This window comes from Conger conger, chromosome 12 (genome assembly GCF_963514075.1).
Source record: "Conger conger chromosome 12, fConCon1.1, whole genome shotgun sequence".
Taxonomy (NCBI): domain Eukaryota; kingdom Metazoa; phylum Chordata; class Actinopteri; order Anguilliformes; family Congridae; genus Conger; species Conger conger.
The window spans coordinates 37,805,773-37,828,743 of NC_083771.1; the positions used below are offsets into that span (position 1 = coordinate 37,805,773).

The window sequence follows — 22,971 nt, forward strand, 5'->3', positions numbered from 1 at the left end:
ACTTACTTTCAACTGTAAGATGGACATGTGTGCATACTGTATACGTGAGTGAAGTGGAGAAACAGATTGAAATGAAATATACATTGTAAATGTAAAATTGCAATAATACGCCATATGTCCTAAGGTGCTCTGTGCTTGTACATATATTATTGTGTTCATACACCCCGTTTCATCACCCCGCATACCTTTCTTATGCGAAGATTTAGCTGGTGTCAGTGTCCTGTATATTTAGCACTGGCAAGGTAAACTGAAAATAAAGCGCGAATACCCCGTATTCTCGTTACACGACCACCCAAAGTTAACAGGCTATACAAACTGGGTTGGAAATTAAATACATCAGGCAAATGCATGGCTAGAATCTTTATTGGTCGATAAATTGTACATTTATCGAAAAGGAAAAGCGAATTACGACATACTACCAGCATAGTTGGAACAACAGTTGCAAATAGCCTATTCCGTCAATGCGATGGTAGAACGGGGCTCTCTGCTTTCTATTTCAAGACCACGCTGAGTCAGATACTTCTTGTGACTTGGAATTACTCAAACCAACGCTCCGGTGAAAAGGGACGGTTAAAAAATCAGATGATAGAACCCCCAACAATGGATTTCTCACCAGAACACTGTGACAGAATTGATCCTGATATGCCAATAACTGTGCTACAGGACGAGTCGATTGGTGCAGGGGTTGTGGACGATGACGATGAAATTGAGGGGCTTCGCAACAGGTAGCTTGCTGTGTCAAAAATGTCACGGTTGAGCCTTAACATTAGCTGGTGTTTCTCGAACATTGTAAATCAGTCCAGTGACCTATGTTCAGTGCACTAGCCTACTTTCCGTGTCTTTTTTAAGCCTCCGTCTATTTTTTGCTGATTGGCAAACATTGAAATACCTTTGCAATAAGTTGTTTATTTATTTATGTATTTATTTATTTATTTATTTATTGGTTGGTTATTAACCTATGCAAATTCTAGTATCCAATTAGTGGAAAATATAATTGTGCTTATGCTACAGTGATTTGCTGGTATTTCGTGATTTCACTTTAAGAGTCATGTTATTTTGTAGTCATGCCAATTAAACCATCAAAACTGGAATCACTGCTTGCTTTTTGAGATGAGTGAACCTGTCATTCGCATTGGGGCAGGTGGAAAATGCAGAAAGTAACATTGCATGTATGACATTCATTCTTTTAATTAAGATGTAATTTTCCGACATTATGAAGTAGCTGGACAGTGTCCTTATGTTCACTAGCACCTTTTAATTTTTATTTATTTTAATTAGTAATGTTTTATTAAACTATACTTGTGCTCACTTAGCCTATTCTCATCTGTCAGTCACTCTGGTGAAGAGAATATGTTAAAATAATGAATGCAAAATCGAAATGTTTTGGCAATACTTTCAGAAAGTATTGCAATTGTTGCCAATAAATGAAAATGAACAGTTAAACCTGGATTTTAATTTCACATGTCTAGTATAGTATTATGGGACATCTGAGCATCCTGAAATGACACACATATCAAATAAACTATTAGAATTTTCTGTATGGCAAATAATTATATAATTGAAAAACAGCTGAATTTGAACCTGGCCCAAATAGGTCCTGGTTCATTTGTATGTCACATGACTCTTCTGGCTCTTATGTAAATTTTTTATCTGCCAGTAACATAAATATATAATCAACGTATCCATATCTCCCTATTTATATTCATTGGTTTGTTTCTCTTTATAGTTTAAAGGAAAGGGTGCAGGACCAAGCCGTGAAACCCAAGCTACAGTGCGTCATGATGGAACCGTCCTTCTCCATGGTGGCTGTCCAGAGTGAGGACAGCGCCATTTTGTGGGAAACGGCTTCCAGCAGGTGCTCCTCTCCCTGGGCTTCTGATGCCAGCACTACCTCAGAGGCCTACAGCACTCAGGGTCCAGGGACTGCGGGCAAAATTGTCTTCATCATGGATGAGGACAAAATAATCAGGAGAAAGAAAAGAACCAGGGGTAAGCTGGGTGAGAAATGTAAAAGGCCCCCTTCCAGGCCAGATCCTACAGAGCAACTGAAAGATGTTGATGAAAGGCCAGCATTGGCAGAGGTTTCTGTGCCTAATGTAAGGCCTCAAGGTTCAGCTGAAGAGCCAACAACACCAGAGGAACACAAAGAGCAAGACTTATTCAGCATAGTCTCTGAGGGCTCCGAGATACTAAACATCATAGTGCCCTCAAGGCTCTCTACTGTGGATGAAGAGGAAAGTAGTGAAATGGCAGAAAACCTGTCTTATTTGGAGCAAACTGACATGGTAAGATTAAATCCAATGAGTGAAAAAGCAGAGACTGAGACAGACAGTAATGAGATGGATGTGCTTGGTGAGGCTAAGGAGAGTGAAGGAGAACAGAGCTCGGCAGACAAAGAGCCTCTGGAACCAGATACATCACACTGTCTTCCAGTCCACAAACCAGTGAAAAGGGGTGGAACCAGTGACACTGATTACTTCGAGAAGTTCACATTGTTGGATGAGAGTACTCCACCTGACCTGTCTCTTGGAAATATGGAAATCATGCCTACTAATGCCACTGAGGGAGAAGAGGCAACAGAAAATCAAGAGCAGTCAGCCTCTGGAGATATTGCAGGCGATCATTTAGATGAAATTTTTTATGGTAGTGGATGTACTGATGGACCAGAAGGAGAAGAGAAACATGTCAGAGAGGAGGAAGAAGTGCCTAAATCTCCTCTCAAGGAGAGCGGCTCAGCTTTGTTCAGTAGTGAGGAGATGATACTTACTCCAATTTTTCTCTCCCCCGGGCCTCCAAAAATTATTGATCCATCCCTCCTAGAAGAGCCAAGAGCAATGTCATTCCTCTACACTGATCTCTATGAGGAAGCAGTGGGGGACAGGAAGAAGGGTGAGGACTGCTCAGATGTGGAGAGCACAGTCTCTGAGAAATCCTTGCACAGAAGGCTGTCCGATACAGATGATGCAAGTGGATACTTAGAAAAATTTATTTTGAAAGATGAAACTCCAGTGGTTGAGGATGAACCCACCAAAGGAAGTAATGAGGAAGGAGGATTAAGAATGTTGCCAGAAAGCAGAGTGGAACTCATTGGCGTCCTGGCTGGTGTGAATGAAGAGGCTGTGGAAGAAAAGCCAGAGGAAATCATTGAGAACTTTTTGGTGCCCTATGAAGAAAATGATGAAACTGAGACATTCAAGAACACAGACTTAGAAGATGAAATGCTTCAGCCACCTGCTGTGGTTGAGGAAAGTAAACAAATTCAACAAGAGGCAGCGAACAACCATGAAAAATCAGAAGATGAACATGTAGAAAAAGTGTTAGTGCAAGAGACAGACAAAACAGAAAATGAAACCATTGCTGACAATAAGGTATCAGAATCTCTAATGGAGAAGACGACTGAAAAAACAGAGAGCCAGGAAGAAAATCTGTCTAAACATGTTCCCTCCTCAAATTCAGTTGATACAGGGCCTACGGACCCAGTGATATGTACACAAGAATCCCTGTTGCTCGATAAAGTATCTAAACAAGAAATTTCCCAAGCAGTACCTGAAGACACTTCTGAATCACAGCTTCCACAAGCCATCTCGGTTCGAGATTCCTGTCCTCAACAAGGCAGTAACAACGAGACAGGCATTCTGAAAAACACACATGAAGATATAATCTGTGAGGATGACAAGGAAGTACAATGTGCCCTGGGATCTACTGCCATCCACAGACCCTTTGCTGATTGTGATACCATCTCAAAAACGGTTAAGCAAAAAGGGGAAATGCTAAGCTTATCACCTTTGCTCCTAGCAAAAACAGTTCAGGCAGAGAAAGAGCAGGAACTAGAGGAAGATTCAGCAGAAGAAGAGAAAGTTACATCTTCTACCCTAGAGGATGTATCAGAGTACTGCAATGACGCATTTATCGCTGAGCCACCAGAGATGTATCGAGATCAGGATAACGGAAATGTAGAGGACACGACTTATGAGATGACAAGCCAGCTAGAAGTCTGTGAGCCCATAGAACCAGAGACAAAGGCATTCAATGAAAACACATCAGGGGAACAGTCTGAACATGGCTTTGATTCTGTGGAAGTGCCAACCAGAGATTCACCATCCAAGGTGGCAGTTGAGGCAGATAATGAGTTTGATGAGGTTTTGGATGAGACACCCCTGGAGGAAGATAAACAAGAAAATGATCCCAAAATGTCAAGATTTCGATTTTGTGTGGTGTGCCAATGCATAATTTCATCTTTAAATACACCTTTTGATGAACATAAAGGCCATGATATGTCAACATTGGATAAGGCATATAATGACATAAAGGTAAGTATGTTCTGTTTAATGGTTTAGACCATTATTGCACAGGATTGTCCTCAGCTGTTAATATTGCAGTTGGAAGTAAGTTTTTAACTGTGCTGCTTGAAATGCATCAAATAAATGCAATTGTTTTAAAAATGGCTCTCACAGTTGGTTTCAACTGCTTTGAATCCAAGTTGGGCATATCCAGTTAACACATTATTACCAGGATAATATTTTATTGGACAATGAATGTCAAAAATAATTAATGTAAACATGGCATTTGATTTCATACATATGCATTTTACCTCTGGCTTAGGTCATAAATGACAACTTTACCCATATACTATTTTTTATATGTTGTATTTTCATTCTTATTGGGTGGGGGTTAGTAATTGCTATTGTCATGGATACAATACACCTATGCTTTGAACTGGCACTGTGCCATTATATAAATCCCCTTTAAGGATAAGAAATATTCAAAACATCCAATGGAAAAGTTAGCCAACAGACTCATTTTCCTGTTCAGCTAAATGTCAACAATCTCACATAATGCATTTCTTTTCTTGATGAAGCAATAATTAAAAAGCACACAGTGTAATCTGTGAAATTGAGGTGGTGGGAAAAAGAAAATAATGGATCAGTTTGTATCTTGTGTAAAAATAAATATTTACTACTTAACCTGTTTCAGAAGACATACAGTAACATTAAAAGACCTACTCAAACAAATCCTCTGCAGCAAAGATGCATAACGGAGAAGGGTACATAGTACCAGTTCTTTGAACCTGGAAGTTACTAATATGATATGTGTAAAGGTTGTATAGTGTATGACTTTTCCTTCAAAAAAATATATTGTGGATTGACAAAAAAAAGAAGAAAATTAGATGAAACTTTGAAACTATGTCTAGGTCAACCTGCTGTTACTGTTTTCATCTGGCAGCTAGGGACCTAACCACTGCTCCACACTCCTGTCAACACATAATTCTGTGAGATTGGCTGTCACACCACTTTCACAGATCTCACAGGCTGTAGCTGTCACACTCTGTTTTGATCCCTGGATGATGTCATCCCATGGCCATAGCAGTTACCTGATCTGCCTCTTCTGTTGTCACAGGAGCTGTAGTGCCATGCAGCAATGGTCTCCCACAGATGTTTCTGCTGTGCTTTCTCATAACGCGGGTTCCTCCTTTGTTTCATAATCATTTTATTTACCCCAGTGATTAAATAAGATAAAATGTATCAATGTGCTCCCATTTGGACAAATTAAGCTTATATATCATGAACATTAAACAAACCAAGATACACGTTCTCAGTCAACAGGGAATCCTATTTTATACAGACACCATAGACCAGTGTTCCGACACTAGTATCTATCCAAACTTATTGCCTTTGCATAATGCAGCCATTATACACTTAAAAAAATATTGAAAGTGTTGAACAATATTGCCCAGGTGTCTTGAAAGTTAAAGTTTTTTTCATCCTTGCAGACCAAATATCTTACTCTTTAATGGTGTGTTCCACACATGTTCAAACTGTAATGGAAGTTGTTGGGGTTTCTTTTCAAATAAATATACATTTACATGCAAAATTACTAGGACAGTGTTGTCAAATTGGTTGTTTTTCCTTAGTATTAATCAAATTTGTATTTAAAATCAAACAATGACTATGAGGCAAAACTCACAAAGTTTATTAGTACAGACGAGATACAACCAATTTGACACAACTGTCCAAATACTATTGCATTTTACTGTATATGCATTTTCTTAGTTACCTAATTAACCTTGAATTATTTACATATGAAACGTAAAGGCAGTTATGTAGTTGCACATGGTCTTATGCTTTCAGAGTAAACTAAGCCAGTGGATATCAGTTTTACAAGGAAGATCAGAAAAGATTGAGGACTTGGTGTCCAAGTTGGAGCAGGCATACAGTTCATTGGAGGTAGAGTATGAAATCCAAATGCCCTGGCCAGTTCAGTTTTTTGAGTCTTTTGAGTATGAGATCCGTGCAATGTGCTCCATTTAATGTCTATTCCTCTCTCTGCCCGTGTAGGGCAACTGTGAAAGCAGCGCCCTGTCGCTGGATGAGCAGAATGAGGAGATGGTGAAGGCGGTGGTGGAGCAGTATCAGGAGATGTCTCGCAGCATGGCGGAGAAGAAGAGGCTCAGGCTGGGGCAGCTGGGCAGCCAGATCGGGAGGTTCCAGGAACGCATCGAGTCTGCCAGGGAAACTCTGGAGAGGGAGGCCAGGGAGGTGGAGAGGCCCGATGCGCTTGCCCTCGTGTCTGTGAGTTAGGAGTCCTGTTTCTTTACAGGGTCAGCAGAACATGGAGTCATCCGGGTCATGTGACTGTCCACAATACCACAGACTGTCTGTAATACACTGCAAAGGCTACAGAAATTCAATGGCACAACAGAAATAGTTATTGTCTTATATGACAATTTTAAAAGGTTCTCTAGCACCTGTTGCTTGCTTATTTAGCCTTTCTCTAGGGCACAGTGTCCTATTCTCCAATAATAGGTCAGGTGGACTGATAAATGTGGGCACATGTCAAAGTGACCGCCCAGTTCAAATGCCAGTTTTGAGTATTTAGACAGGTTCATCAGAGACTACTACAGTAAATGATCTTATCCGAGTTTCACGGAATAAGTGTTTTGTGATGGTCAATTACCATCTGTGTCTTCTTAATTGACAAAGGGATTTTGCATGCTTGTTACCTCATTTTTTATACTCTAGTGAAACAGAAAGTGATTGAATGGCACCTTTAGACTGAAATGAACTAAATTAAAGTAAAATTGCCAATTTCACTTTGTTTGATTTTATCTACAATAATTGTTAGGAGTAGCAATAAATTTGGCACCTGTGGTTATCAGAATAAAATGAGATTACAAAATAAAAAACATTGAAACATGAGAGTAAATGTATTGAAATAAAATTATATTGTTTTCCTGTATGTTTGAACATAAAATATAGATCACCATCCATATTGTTTATTATATGCAGCCTTTTTTTCAAAAATTTTATTAAGGGTGCCAATAATGTAAGAGTATTTTGAATTCTTTTAGCCTCATTAATCAATGATTCCATATTGAAAAATCCTTAATTGCCTTTCCCCCTCTCTCCTTCCACAAGTCTTCCAAAGACATTCATGAAAGGTAATTGAAAACATTTGCTTTATTATTCTATGTGATCATAATAATTCTGACTGCATGAACCAAACAGAGCTTTTTCAAAGTTAAAAACCTTGGTGATGTGCTTTCTTAAAAAAAGATTCATGCACATAATTACATAACGATGTCCTATTTTGAGTTTAATCCAGGGAATGTGCTCAAAGGTTTGAGTCCAAATAAGTTTTTATGTGGTATGTGCATTTACAGTGATTATGTAGCATTGAAAAGCCAACTAAAGTGAATGCTGGACAGACACTGTGCTGCCTTGTGATAGAGGTTGTACAGTTATTAGAGTGAATATGTGATCCCTGCATAACTGAAAACCATAGAACTACAGTATGTTCAGCTACTCCTGTAAGTTGATTTCAGCACTGGGAACTGAGGAATATAAATTAACTATGTTTTTCTGTGCCTCACATATATTTTAAAATATCTACTAACCCATTTTTATGCAATATGTATGCAAATATTTACCAACAGCGTTATTATGTTCATACTAATGCTATATTGTTGTGAACTGGATTGTTGTTTAGCTACAAGGACAGTTGACATATGTAAGTAAAATGAGCATTCAAGAGAGGTCTGCATTTTCAGAGAAGAATACAAAATTAATGATTTTGGTCATATGACCGTATATGACACTACAATTACAGTTTTGGTTATTTAATGGCCATGTTTGGTGATTACTTTGTTCCTTTCTTCTCTTCAAATGTGCTTTGCAAACTCAGTTTCTAATGTGAAGAACTTGACCTGAACGGGCAAATTGATGTTTGGATTAGATGGCATCTACTCATATTTCATTTATTTCAGTGCAAAGAGTTGAGTATCCTTATTGCTGCCTCTGAACGAGGATATGTTTAGGGCATGAGCCGTATACTGTATGAGAAGAGGGTGTTTATGCAGCTGTGTGTGTTCACAGCCTGAGCAGAGCACTAGAGTCCACTTTGTCTCCAGAGCCGGTGCTCGAGAGCTACACCACAGGCACTGAGGGCAAGGAACAGAAGATTTTGAAAGACATCCTGGGTAAATTTGCATTATGTTTCAGCTGTTTTAATGTGCTAAACATACAGAGTGCTTGTGAACATCTTTTAATAGTTCAACATTATTGTATAAATGGCAGAAGAGTTGTTGCAAACTCTGCTTTTCTGTTGGAATAATAAAAAAAAAAACTAGGATTTCTGTCACGTTATGTACACATTGTGGTTGCTACTACTGTATGTTCTATTATTAATGCAACATTGTCCTTTTATTTCCTGCCTAAACAAACAAAAATGTGTAAATAAAATGAGTAAGTGGGCCTTAAATTAATTGCAGCTGTGATTGGGTCATCTGCTTTAACATGCCCTCTAGCTGGCATGGGTGTCCTTATCAAAGCACATACAGTATGCTTCCTCAAGACTGCTCTTGTGTTTTTCTTCAGTTCCTCAAGAGCCATACCTGCTTATGCAGGAGGCCAGCTCTGCCACCTGCACCTCTATCACTGTGTTCTGGAGGGTCAGCGACGGAGATGTCATTGACTGCTTCCAGGTCAACTGCGTAGAAGAATCGCATGGAGGTGTGACACACAGTGTGAAATGTCACATACAGAGAACATGGTTCCTTACCTCACAATGAAATCACATTTGTGTTAATTAAGACCTAATATCATTGTTAAGTGATAATTGTATTCCATGTTTTGTAATTGTGCTCTAACTTTGATCCTAATGTCCCGCTTATCTGGACTTTGGATTTAGGATACCCCCATCTACAGTGGTACTGTGATGTATGATGTATGTATGACAAATAGGTTGTCAGAAGTTAAAAGGGATTTATTGTGATTTGTGGGGAAATGTAAACCAAAGACAAGTGGAAGAGAGGTACATTTTTGGATTAAATGTGCAGAATCAGATATACAGTAAAGTGATATCAGCACAGCAAACAGATGTCATACTTAATAGCTTCCTCCCCCTAAAATATAGCAATTCTTAGATTCCCAAAAGTCTCTGCTGTTGTATTGAATGTAGAGTAAATGTTTTGACTTTCTGACCTGTTTTTGGTTTGCATGCTTGTTATACTTGGTTATACTTCAGCCAAATTTCTAAAATGTACTTTCTTTTGGATGCTGAAATAAATCCCTGCCTTATCAGAAGTGTACAAAGTGACAGTGAAGGAGAGCTTCTGCACTCTGGAGGAACTGGCCCCAGACAGGTGCTACAAAGTGTGGGTTATGGCTCTGAACTACGCCGGGTGCAGTTTGCCCAGTGAGAAACTGTCCTTCAGGACTGGTCAGTGACACTATTTCTATTTGCTGACTGAATTTTCTTCATATTTTGTATTATGTCATGTCTACAAAAGCCGCCATACTGTGAATTTCCTCACATCGTCCATTGAAAAAAATATATCAATCAATGCAGAATTAACGAGGTAAACAATGATGAAATGAAATGACAGGAAACACTATTTTTGTTACATTAGTATCTGCGTTACTAATGTCTTACAGGTGAACTACCATTTTATTACCCGGTGCTTTTCTAGATCCAGTCAGAATCTAGAATCATACATAAAACCATGTCTGACTGTTTTATGAAGTAAAGTGTAAGGAATAAAGTCTCAGTAAGCTGGGGAAGGAAATGGGTTTTGGGGTAACCGCGCTGTGATGTTGGGCTCCAGCTCCCTCTGTCCCGGAGATCATCCCAGAGAGCTGCACAGTGTGCTGGGACTCTGCCATCGTCCGCTGGAGCAGCGTGTGTCCAGCTGCGGCAGAGAGCTTCACCCTGCAGTACTGTCGACAGAGTGCCCTCGAGGGGGAGGGTCTCCGGTGGGTCTGTCTGCCTGTGGCCTGGAACACTGGTCTCCTTTCTTTAGCGTTTCGTGTTTTATTAAAAGCTGTGTCCCTTTGCATAGATCCATATCAGGCATAAGGAAGTGTGAACAGAGCGTTCTCCTGCAGCCGAATGAGAATTATCTGTTCTACATCAGCGCAGTCAACTTCGCTGGAGCCAGTGAGCAAAGCGAGGCGGCTTTGATCTCCACCACAGGCGAGTGTCAGCGATGAGGATGTATTCTGTGTTAATGCAGTAAATTCATTTACTGTCCCATCCATTTCTCCCTTCAGTCATTGCCAGGTCTGAGGTTAAAGAGAACTTCCTTCCAATGTGCACTTCTCAGGCTTTTAGATAGTCTATAATATACTTTTATAATAGTATAATACCATAATACTGTACTTCAGGGGAGTGGGGATTTTACCATCAGCTGTGTTTGGCCTCCCTCCATTTCCAGGCACCAGATTCCACTTGCTAAAGGACACAGCCAGTCCAGGCCTTGTGCTGTGCAAGGACAACATTGTGCGTTACCCAGAGGAGGCCTTCAACAGGAACACTGCACCCGATGAGTAAGGGCGGATAACTATGACTACTTAATACAGGATTTAAAGTTGTATACTCTTTTGTTTCATTAGACTTTTCCTCTAGTAGAGCTGATAGATTCCAGAGGGTAGTGACTGGTATGTGACAGTTTGGGTCCTCTCCCAGGTGTCCAGGGATTTTGGGAGAGCTGCTCCCTCCTCGGGGCCTGCACTACTGGGAGACGACAGTAGAGGGCAGCGAAGGCTATAGGATTGGAGTGGCCTATCATACCACCCTGGGGTACAGCCAGCTGGGAGAGAACAGCACATCCTGGTGCATTCACTGCATTCCCACATCAACCAGGTAGCTACACTACCCCGGTTCCCTTCTGCCATGCGGGCTGCATGTTTCTGCATGTCCCTCCAGCATGAAGTCAGTCCTCAATAACAGCAAAAGCATATTTGCTGAAATATATGAATCTAGTCATGAGACACTGCAGTATGTTAAAAGCAGAGCTTTATTTATTTTCCTGGGAATTATCTTTGTAGGTATAAAGTCAGTAAAGGACATCAGAGCACATGGTCATTTGTTAAAAGTACCATTCATCCTGACACTCGTACTCCCAAAATGGTGCCTCATTAAGATGCACACTGGCTCATTTTGCTGATGTGCTTTCACCCGCCTGACACGTTTCCCACGTTATTTCCTCCAGTCAGCGGTATGAGCTGCTCCATAACAGCATGCAGACGTCCATAATCACCGGGGAGGCACCCGCCCGGATGGGCGTTCTCCTGGACTACCTTCACGGGTGCGTCTCCTTCTTCAATGCCCAGAGCGGGCAGCTCCTGGGGTCCTGCTGTCACAGGTTCAGTGAGCCCTGCCACCCCGCCCTGGTGCTGGAGAGACCAGGCACCTTGGCACTCAGTCTTCTGACAGAGGTGCCTGACTTTGCCAAGCACTGCTGACTCTGCCCCCTCCTCACACCGTTGCTAATGGGTGTCCCTTAAGGAACAGGGATGTGGTTCTATGTCTTCACGTTAGATGAATGAGTCTGTATCCTTGGGCTTAGGAAGATATATGATACATGTTTTTGTTGTTCGTGTGGTGTGAGGATTGAGCTGAATACAGATGAGCTTGTGATGTTTTAAACCTTTTTTCTTTATGATGTTTGGATGTTTTAAGAGGAGTTTGTAAATACAAAAATAATGTAATTTTGTATTTAATATGTGTATTGATAAAAAGATTTAAAAAATATATAGATATTTCAAAAATGTATTTTTTCCTGAAGCAGGTTTAAATGTTCACAAAAAAAGCTGTCTTTTTGTGAGATTGGTTTGATTTCACAGGCTAATGCTTTTAGTGATGCAGCTGATAATATAACTATGAAAACTAACGTCTGTCCTGACTAGATAGGACATGTGACTTGGTTTTGCTGGACGTCTGAGCAGAGAGCACAGCTGAGAAGTGACCCCAGAACAGCACACAGACGTGTTTAGTGGTCTGACTTTACAGGATGAGATGATATTGATACCTGTCGTGGTGAGACCGTAATGCGAGCCGTATATCAGACGTGTGATGATGTGCTGAAACTCTCTGGTGAGGAAAGCTTGGGATAGACTGCTTGCGAGGAGTGCCAGGGTTTTATTTGGGCACACTGGAATGAAATGTTCATGTATCTCACCATGCTACAGAGCATATACCTGGCACAGGATTTAATGCTCCTGTCTCAACTGAATGTTTGAATTTTAAGTAATGCAAAGTCAAAGTGAAATCTAACTGGTAGGGAAGCTGACTGCATCATTGGCAGGTTTGCTTTTCATCATCTTAGTCCTTAGTAATTATGTATTAAATATTGTGAAATACATTAAGAATTTTTGATTGGACTTATGCTCTCAGTGATCACTTTATTAGGTAGACCTGTACACCAGGTTGTTAATGCAGACATTTAATCAGCCAACACATCACAACAACAGTGGTACACAAAAGAGCATCTCTGAACACCAACTCGTCAAACCGCTGAAGTCTAAAAAATAAGTCTAATATATAGCTAATAAAGTGCTCACTGAGTGTATGTTTTTATGCTGTAGAAAGCACACATACCCACACACATAAACTGAATTATAGGGGAGTGGAGGATATGGTGCATAGATTGGTTTGTTGTTTTACTGTCTTTTTTATTATTTTATTTATTAACCTTTATTTATACAGGGTAGGTTGACTGAGCACGCAACGCCCAGTTAATACCCCCCAGTAGAGTAATCTTTTTATCCATTTAATACATATGCATCAAATGTTATTATTCATAATATATTATGAGACATAATCTAGAAATATAATTTTGCACCTACATTAGTTGATGCATGCAGTCGTATGAAAAATTTGGGCACCCCTGGTTAAAAAACATTTTTCAATTAATATCTTGGTGAACAGACACAAACCTGTTACAGAGATAAGCATGAGAACTTTCTTCAAATTTTAAATGAAGATTGTTTTAATTTTTATTGTTCATAAATGATTTTTTAAAAAGGAAAAGGGCCCTGTGCAAAAGTTTGGGAACCCTTTTGGATTACTCGTTTTGGATTACGAGGAGATTTACTCGTTAGGGCTTCAATAAGTCAGGTGAGTATAATTCCAGGACTGAACTTTTTATTCTGAAGTAACTCCATGACTGCAGTATCCAACTGCAATGGCTGTTATTTCTGGTAATATCAACCTTGGGTTCCTCTAAACAGTTGTCCAGGGATGTCAGATTGAAGACGGTTAATTAAAATGAAAAAGGCTACAAAAAAAAACTTTCTCAATGTTTCAAACTGCCTATTTCCACTGTCAGAAACATTATTAGAAGATGAAACATAAATGGAATAGTTGAATTCAAGGCATGGTCTGGAAGACTGAGAAAAGGTTCAGATAGAATGGCCTGAGACCTGCAGAGATAGCGAGTGGCTATTTGACCAGGGGTGCCCGATGTTTAGCATACGACTGTGTACAGTATGTTTGTAAACTTGGATTATTTTCATTGTTCTCCTAATAAAACATTATTGCATTGATTCTTTTGTTTGTTTTTCTCTGTATTCAACTTTAATAAACAAAATGATCCCAGAACAAAAATGCAGATAAAATATGTCATTTATGTGCCTACACATTTGTACCACTAGATGTCACTCTACAATAATTCAGATTTCATTCTTCCAAATTATGTTTTAGAATTTGCTAAAATGAACTGCCCATTGTTAAATCTAGGGTTTTACATATGAGACAGTAGTGACCTTGACAACATCAGAACAACCAGTTGAACAGTCTGTGTGTAGTTTATAAAGATTTCCAATTACAGACTGTTTCAGTAGCAATTACAGGATATCACTAATCTTCACATTTAATTATGTGATTAACAATGTGATTAATTACAGTATGTGATTAACTGAGAATAAATGTGTAAGTTCTGGGGAACTATAAAGTATAAGGAATACATTTAAATATATCTTTTGTATGACCTTTCAGTCAGAAGACACCGCGTCTCACTTACAAACGACCTCCACAGTCAAACTATTTAATAATGTTGCTCTTTCTCATAACCTGTGACCTGCACATATTATGCAGATCATCACTGCCCAAAAAAGCCATTGTACTGCTGTACAATATCTGGTAATATACACAGATTTTTAAAAAAGTGGCCTTTTGCAGCTTTTGCAACCTATATTTGTCCAGCCTGACCCAGAGCAACCGCATGGTTATAGCAATCACTCAACTTCTCTAAGGATGATTAAGGAAATTAATAGACACTCTAGCTTATCATATCAAATACTTTAATAAGAGAATCAGTGTATTAAAATACAAAATAACATCTACAGTATAGTCTGTATAGTTGTCTGCTAGTAAACAATGTACTTTGCTTGCCTTATTAGTGATATTGGGACCAGTGTACTGCTCTTTGGTGCTTTGAAACAGTGCTAATTAGATGTGGGTCCTCATTATGACATTTCATTAAAGGAACAAATTATTCTGGTTCATTTAACATGTTCATAAGAACATGTGAATGATCATAAAACGAACATCACCATTAATTTGTTATCTGAAACTATATCGTGAGTTGACCCAACTGGTATTATTTCTCATTAACGTCAAAAATAAAATTTCAGCTTGAAATCATTTTAAATTATTTTGAAATGTTGTACATAAAATGTTGCAGGGACCACATACCAAGTAAAAATCAAGTAAATAGAACCTTAAGGTAAACAGTAGAAGCTTATTTACTTCCATCAAAGCAAACATAAACTGAGTTTCAGATCCTAAGAGCCTATTAACTGAATGTCAGCCATAGGTTTAAGCATAACAGGCCTGAATGAGAGGCTGCAATCCTAAAATGTACATTCTCACATCTCTTTTTGTTCCCAGGACCCCCTTAACCCTTCTTTACAGTTTCCCCAATTAGAATGAGCCACTGTTCCTTCACGCCTGCTCTCTCTTCTTCACCGTCAGCACTCATGCAACACTTTCTTTATGGAAACACCGCGGGGAGAAAAGACAGCAGAGGCAGACGCTGGTGATGAAAGAGCTCAATGACTGCTGTGAGTGCTTCTCCCCATTTGACTAACTGTGAGAATTTGTCTGTCTCAACTTCGGAAGCCTCTTTTACGACCAGTAAGTAAACAGCCCCATTTGTCCGAGGGCCGGAACTGACCTAATGAGCTTTTCGTCCAACAGCAGAGTCTTTGATGCTGGAAATCCCTGCTGTGACAGCATTACTTATTCAAATGCTGGGAGCTTACTGCGAGATGCGCATCGACATAAAGCGTGCTGCAGAATTATTGGCACCCTTGATAAATCTGCTGTAAACCAAAAATAAAAATAAAAATAAATGATTGACATAAACTTTATTTCCAACATGCATAGCATAGAGTAATTCCCTTTATCAATGATTCAATGGAATCAACCAAAGTCTTACATGTTTCAAATAAAAAAAGATGACACAAAGTAGATCTCATTTTGGTGGGATTTTTGTCCATTCCTCCATGCAGAACTTTGCAGGGGATATCCTGAAATGGCCATTGCAGAACATGGTGTGGATTTGATGTTTGCTTAGAGTCGTCGTTCTTCTGGACAATCTACCTATGATCAAGTCTCAGCTTCCCAGATTTTCTTGCCAAAATTTCCTGATACTATCTTGAATTTATTGTGTCATTGATCTTAAATATTGCCCCTGGACCACTGGCAGCAAAACATCTCCAAAACATGAATGACCACCACCATATTTGACAGTAGGTATGAGGCGCTTATCCTTGTATGCTTTCCATTTTGCCACCAAACATCGATATTGTGCATGGCCAAAACAACATGGCCAAAACAATCATCTGACCATAGCACTCTTTTCCAGTCATAACTCCAATGAGGTTTGGCAAACTCAAGATGTTTGGTTTTGTTTATTGTGCTCAGTAAGGGCTGTCTTCATGCCACCCTTCCAAAGAGTTTGCTGATACTGAGGTTGCATTTTATGTTTTTTTAGACTTGGTGACCGCAAGGCAAAACCAATCTCTGCAAGTCTTGAACTGCAATCCTTGGGTTACTTATGGCCTCCCCATCTTCCTTAGCATCCGTCTGGATAATATGCACTTGCATCCTTGAAGTTTACAACCATGCCACATGTTTTATATTATTTTTATTATTACCCGTACATTGCTAAGTGGTATGTTTAACCATTTATACATGTTTTTGTACCCATAACCTTGTGACTTGTGATGGTCAGTTACCACCTGTGTCTTCTGAATTGACATTTATTTGGCTTTTCCTATCCTGATGGTTGGCAAATAAATTTTGCATACTTGTTACCTCATGGAATGACACAAGATAATTAGAATAAGATTAATAAATAAAAACCATAGAAACATGCATTGAATAAATAAATGAACGTATATAGTTTTCCAGGTGGCACGGATGGTGCAGTGGGTAGCACTGCTGCCTCACAGCAAGGAGGTCCTGGGTTCGAATCCCCATCGGCCGGGGCCTCTCTGTGCGGAGTTTGCATGTTCCCCCCCGTGTCTGCGTGGGTTTCCTCCGGGTTCTCCGGTTTCCTCCCACAGTCCAAAGACATGCATGTTAGGCTGATTGGAGAGTCTAAATTGCCCATAGGTATGAGTGTGTGAGAGAATGGTGTGTGTGCCCTGTGATGGACTGGCGACCTGTCCAGGGTGTTTTCCTGCCTTTCGCCCAATGTATGCTGGGATAGGCTCCAGCCCCCCTGCGACCCTGTTCAGGATAAGCGGGTTAAGATAATGGATGGATGGATGGATACAGTTTTCCAGTATATTTTAACATAAAGTATAGTCTTTTTTCTTCATTTTCATTAAGGGTGCCAATAATTCTGGAGCCCACTGAACATGTAAAGACACAACTGGGTTTCATATCTGGTCATCACACTGGCCAGTAATAGTAAAAGCATTACCTTTATACAACTTCCAATCAAGAGTAAATGCTGTGTAGCAAAAATAAATACATACAAAATTCAACTATATTGCAGTTTCAGTGCAGTTTTGATGACAGTGTTTTTTGGTCAGAAAAGCCTCAAAGAATAGTTTGCAACTAGCACAACTGACACCAGGTACAGTAAGATTAATTGTCTACCCAGCTAGATTGCCTCCACATTGTGTCCTCGGTGCTTGTGCCCAATTACATGCTCCATTTCAGGTAATCAAATTAGCTACACTCCGACAATTCATCACACATGTCATTTTTCACAGTGCTGGCATATAATATTTATTGTTTATTTTATATTATTTTCTCAACCTATGAGCATATAACTGAATCTCACATTTTAACCATGAAGCGGAATTAAGCTAATTCTGTTTATATGTTGAAAAAACATTTCAGCATCAATCTTCTGCCCTTTTTCAATGGGTTTTAGAGTCATGCAGAGACCTTTTGAAAGGCAGGTGCTGAAAGTGAGAAGAACATGCCCCACCATAGAAAAACAGTTTAGCAAAATCCAGTTATACAGAATATACACTCAGTGAGCACTTTATTACGTATTTATTTTTTACACATATTAAGTCTTCTGCTGCTGTAGACTATCCACTTAGAGGTTTGATGCATTGTGTGTTCAGAGATGCTCTTCTGCATACCACTGTAATGTGTGATTTGCATTACTGCCACCTTCCTGTCAGCTTTGACCTGTCTTGCCATTCTCCTCTGCCAGCTCTCATTAACAAGGTGGTTCTGCCCACAAAACTGCTGCTCACTGGATGTTTTTTGTTTTTTGCACCATTCTCTGCAAACTCTAGAGACATCCCAGGAGATTTGGAGATACCCACACCACCCTGGATGGTATCAACAGTCATTCCACGGTCAAAGTCACTTAGATCACATTTTTCCCCATTCTGATGGTCGATATGTTGACTGAAGCTCATGACCTGTATCTGCATGATTTTATCAGCACGGCACTGCTGCCATGCGATTGGCTGATTATCACATGAATAAGTAGGTGTACAAGTGTTCCTAATAAAGTGATCAGTGAAGTGCTCAATGAATTTGGCAAAAGGGGCAAAAGGTGATCACTTAGGCCTGAAGGACCAAAAGATGGAAAACTAGGCTATATCAACAGAAATTAAACACAACTCAACACACCTTTCTCATTAAGCACATTAGCATTCTTTTTTTGTTTTCCCTGCTAATATGGACTTGTAGTCAGATTGCAATGGAAATTGAAGATATATCACTGCATTTAACTGATTATATTATATTACAGTGCATTACATTACTGGCATTTGGCAGGCACTCTTAATCCACAGCAACGGAGATGGTGATGCACACAGCTCTGTTTACAACCGCTTCTTTCAGAATGTTTTTCTGTTGCTTTTTGAAATAAAGTATTCTTGCCAGAGTAATATCTTCCTATATTAAAATTTGAAAAGAGATATGTGTTCGACTCGAGAATCTGTAATGAATTCCCAATGTGCCTCACATACCTATCAAAATAAGAGTCATATTTGTGCATGTTCCCTCAGACCAGCCAGATTGAGCAACAGAGTGAATCAGACATTACAGGCACAAACCTGGTGAACTCATATCCAATAAATAAACTTGGCATTATAAGATGAAGCAAGACCAAAATGAAGACCACAGTACACTATTTCTTACGTCTAAGAGGCCCATGCATGTAAAGGAGGGAAATTTACAAAAGCATTGCTGCAATCCTTTATAATTTCACAAGATAATTATTTTTTATTTTTATTTTTTCTTCAATTGTTTTTTTAAAATGTACTGTTACCGAAAAATGCCATTGAACTATTCATACTTATCCCTGATACAATTAGAGGATAATAACCTCTTCACACCTAACATAATAAATTGTTACTTTTTAAAACTAAAGCTGAGACAAACATTTTGCGAGAAAAGACAAAATATTGTAATCATTGTTGCCCAGTTGCCTTTCCATTTGATGGACAGGATATACTTGGTCAGAAAAACCAAGACATACGTATATAAAATAGTAGGGGCTGATGTCATCTGCAAAATTTCCTGCATTGTGCTTTACAAATGGAGGCCTACCTCTCTGTAAAAAATATTAGCCTCTTCCTGCTATGCAGACAGGTCAGGAAATGGAGGTTTTGGTTTCAAACTGTTTCAAGTCAGCCTGAGGAATGCATTTAAACAGGCATATCATCTGCAATTTAGCATTCTGCATGGTTACCAGATTACCGCCATGTTCATTTTTCCATATGTTTACGGATTGTATGTGAGGAGATACAACAGCACTGTGAACGTCTCACACAGGCTGTGAGAAGTGTAGTGTTGATGAGAGGAAGGAAAAAACATGAGGACATTGTTTGACCATATGTAGATTCTGGTTTACCAGCTGTTCCAGATGTACATAATTAACCAAAAAAAAAACCGCAACTCCATTATAATGTGTTGGCACAGTATGTATTTTCACCAGAAAACAGGATCTTTGTGCAGTCTAGACTCTCCGGTGAAATGGTAAGGTTAGCTACTGACTGACCCAACGTGACAGAACGTGCAGGCTGAAATGCATCATCCACTTCAGCAATCTTCTTTTACAGCTCTCATGCTGATATTAATAAATGGATTCCCAGTTAGAGTAACACTCTGTGTCTGGTTTAACGCAGAACAGCCGTCCTTTCTTATAAGAGAGCAATGCCTTTTTTGCCAGCATTTTTTCCGTTGTCCCAAACACGTGCAAACACGGTCAGATGTATATCGTATGACTAACAGCATAATGGCTTCCATGTGTAATCTCCTGGGCGTGTTCCCTGTGTACCCAGCAGAGGCAGCAGCGGTTTGGGTCGGGAGTCGGGCTCTGCCCTCTGAGCTGTGCTCTTGGGCTTTGTGGCAGAGGAGAAGAGACCATACTGGGCTTTTAAAGCCAGGCAGCACTAGTGTCTGACTACAGTATGTGTTTATGCTTGCACACTGCACCCAGACCTCCGTCTATGAGGATCTTTGTAGGTGTGCCATGTAAACACCGCTTTTTTTGCTTGTTGTTATGCGTGTGTGAATAAATGTCTGTTTGTTCTGCTGACTTGCGACTCCTTATTAGCTAGGTGTGCCTCTTCTTGTTCACAATATTACTGAAAGGACTAAACAACCTTGTACATTTTATTTATACAGTCAAGAATAATAATAATAGTGAAAGTTAAATAAATATCACCCTTTTTGTGGGTACATGTCTGTGTTTGTACATGGTACCCACCACCCCTACCCCCTGCCTCTTCATAGGCATTATGTTACATTGAATTTATTTTACAAAGCAATGCAGAAGAAACAGAAGTGCATTCGCCTGCTTGATTTCAGGATTATGGAAATGTGACTGACAGCCAGTGAAGTGAGAAGACTGTGACATGATGCTGTAAGTTGTGTGGCTGCATTCTGTATTAGCTGCAGGGGCGTAGTGGTGGCAACAGCAGGCACAGCTTGGAAGGGATCGCAGTAGGCATGAGAACACCGGGGCCTGCACTATGAACTGGTGGTATGAAGGAGACAGATTCTTTCGAAAGACATTGTGTAGAAAGAATCTCTGTGCCTGATTAATTCCCACTACATGCAGAGAAGGAATGCAAGCTGGTCATCTAGGGTTTCCCATAGGCTCTGAGTATGTTTACTGCACCATCCTGAGAGATTGCAAATCTGCATCAGCCATTTTTCTTACCCCTTCAATTAGCATTTCCCTGAGATTTCTCTGAGATAACTAGGATAAATCACATTACGGAATATCAATCCTATTGTGGAAAAGAGAAATTCCAATATAACTATGAGAATTTGAACAAATCAATTGCATTGAGATGTGACACATGGATATGAACCATTTTAGGTGCATCAACATATTATGTTTTTTATGTCTGTTTATATCACCTACAGTGCTTTGTTTCTGGGGCTTGAATGGTGTTTTTATGAGGGTCAGACACAAGGAGTGGCAAGTAGAGGATATGCACAAGGACTCGTGCACATTGAATAGGACTGAGGAAATGGGACTAAAACATATCCGGAATTGATTAACATTCACAGCAGTGAATCAGATGAAAGCAGCCTGGTGTGTAGGAATAGAGAGGGGGTGTGAGATCTTTCCCAGAACAATGCTGTTACACGGAACAGAACGCAGAGACGTGGTACAAGGAACCCTCCACCGTTCCAGTATCACTGTGGTAGGCTATTGTTTTGTGAAGGCATGTGGTACAGATTAATGTAGTCATGTGATGACATTGAATCAGCAGGCCCGACCCAGACTCTGTGCTGCTCAGGACACAATGGCAGCTGGGCACGGCTGTTTGACTGCTGCACTGTTCAGTAAAACCTGCCCTTCTGAAGGCATCCAGCATGACAGAGACATCAGTCACCTAACACACTTTTTACACTATGATTTTACACAAATGTATCACGCATTTATCATATCTCACTGCATTGTCAAGTAAAAGCCAGCTTATATTTATTAAAACAATTACAAAATGCTGTATGAAGATATGATACTTCAAGTATAGGACCAGGTAGGTTGTGGGAAGAGGAAGTAAAAAAATAAATTATTATTCAACAGAATTAAGGTGCTTTCATGGAAACAAACAATTTACAATGAAAACCAGTTGTGGCTAGTATTTTATGATGCAAGGGATACAGTTTTTGTGTGTTATTGGTATAGTTCACATCAAGCAACAGTACACATCAGATTATGTACAGTATATACAATTTACTATTACAAGAAAGGTCAAATAGGAAAAAGAAATAAAAATCTGGGCACTAGGCGAGCTACACCATGTCAGTGACCACATTTTATTATCATTTAATCCAAATGCTGCAATCCTGTTACCCATTTCTTAGTTTCAGTAGTTGCGAGCTTTGTAAAAAAAAAAAAAACAATAAATCAGAGACAAGCAAAGCCTTCTTCATAAAAAAGGGAGAAAATCACAGCTAGCTTTTGTGGCTTTTTCCAGTTCAATACTGTCCAAAATTCCAAAAATTTTCAGAAATATTTATTAAAATGTGTACAATATTTCTGGTAATTATCTGAATAATATGACTATGTTTTTCTACTTGTTGCTTTTCAACAGTGCCTTAATCTTTCATTTCTACAGTTTCAGAGCTATATTTTTTAAAAAGTGCATAGACCATTCATAAGTGAACAGAAAACCAACACTTGCCAAATCATGTCTACCCCAAAACACAGAGCTAAATTTGTGTTCTGGCTTTGTTCCTCTTAATCCTTTCCAGATGCACAATGAAGATTCTAAATTTCACTAGTCTGACCTATATGAGAGTGAATTATGTGTGAGACGATCATATTTAACCTCTGGTATAATAATTAAGAAGGAAGTAGTCTGAGCCAAGCAAAGTCACCTTGAAGGGCAGTTGCTAAAATGTCCATGGCATGGCAGTTTTAACACTAATATCTTTAATGATATGGACTTATATCTACTATAAAGAGTGACTTTCCTTTTATTTTTATTATAATTTAAAGGAATGATTCAATTCAATATGTGTCCTAGTAATAGAGAGTATTATAACCTTTATGCAGAAGCATAATATGGCAAAGTGATACAGGATACAGTAAAAACAAATTCCTTGGTATTAAAGGTACAATAGGTAATTTCAGATTTCTAACAGTCAAGAGAGGAATTTCAGTAACAAACACCGTCACAACACTGTTTATCCTTTATCCCTCCCCCTTCTCTGTGAAAGTGCTGATGTTGAAAACCATTA

The 22,971-nt window shown here is 39.3% G+C and overlaps 1 protein-coding gene across 2 annotated transcripts; it reads left to right on the plus strand.

The window, feature by feature from the left end:
* Nucleotides 1–297: 297 nt before the first annotated feature.
* LOC133105691 (cardiomyopathy-associated protein 5-like) lies at nucleotides 298–13,823 on the plus strand. 2 transcript variants are annotated; one of them, XR_009703887.1, is made up of 13 exons: nucleotides 298–725; nucleotides 1,727–4,310; nucleotides 6,129–6,224; nucleotides 6,336–6,569; nucleotides 7,416–7,438; nucleotides 8,373–8,476; nucleotides 8,874–9,008; nucleotides 9,580–9,717; nucleotides 10,103–10,250; nucleotides 10,337–10,470; nucleotides 10,712–10,823; nucleotides 10,946–11,139; nucleotides 11,489–11,625. XR_009703887.1 is itself a non-coding variant. In XM_061215970.1 (13 exons), the coding sequence occupies exons 1-13, from the start codon at nucleotides 583–585 to the stop codon at nucleotides 11,739–11,741; spliced, it is 4,281 nt and encodes a 1,426-aa protein (XP_061071954.1). In that variant the 5' UTR covers nucleotides 298–582; the 3' UTR covers nucleotides 11,742–13,823. The 2 variants fall into 2 exon arrangements, 1 of the variants encoding a protein (XP_061071954.1); XM_061215970.1 differs by having other exon boundaries at nucleotides 10,963–11,139; nucleotides 11,489–13,823.
* The last annotated feature ends 9,148 nt before the right edge of the window (nucleotides 13,824–22,971 follow it).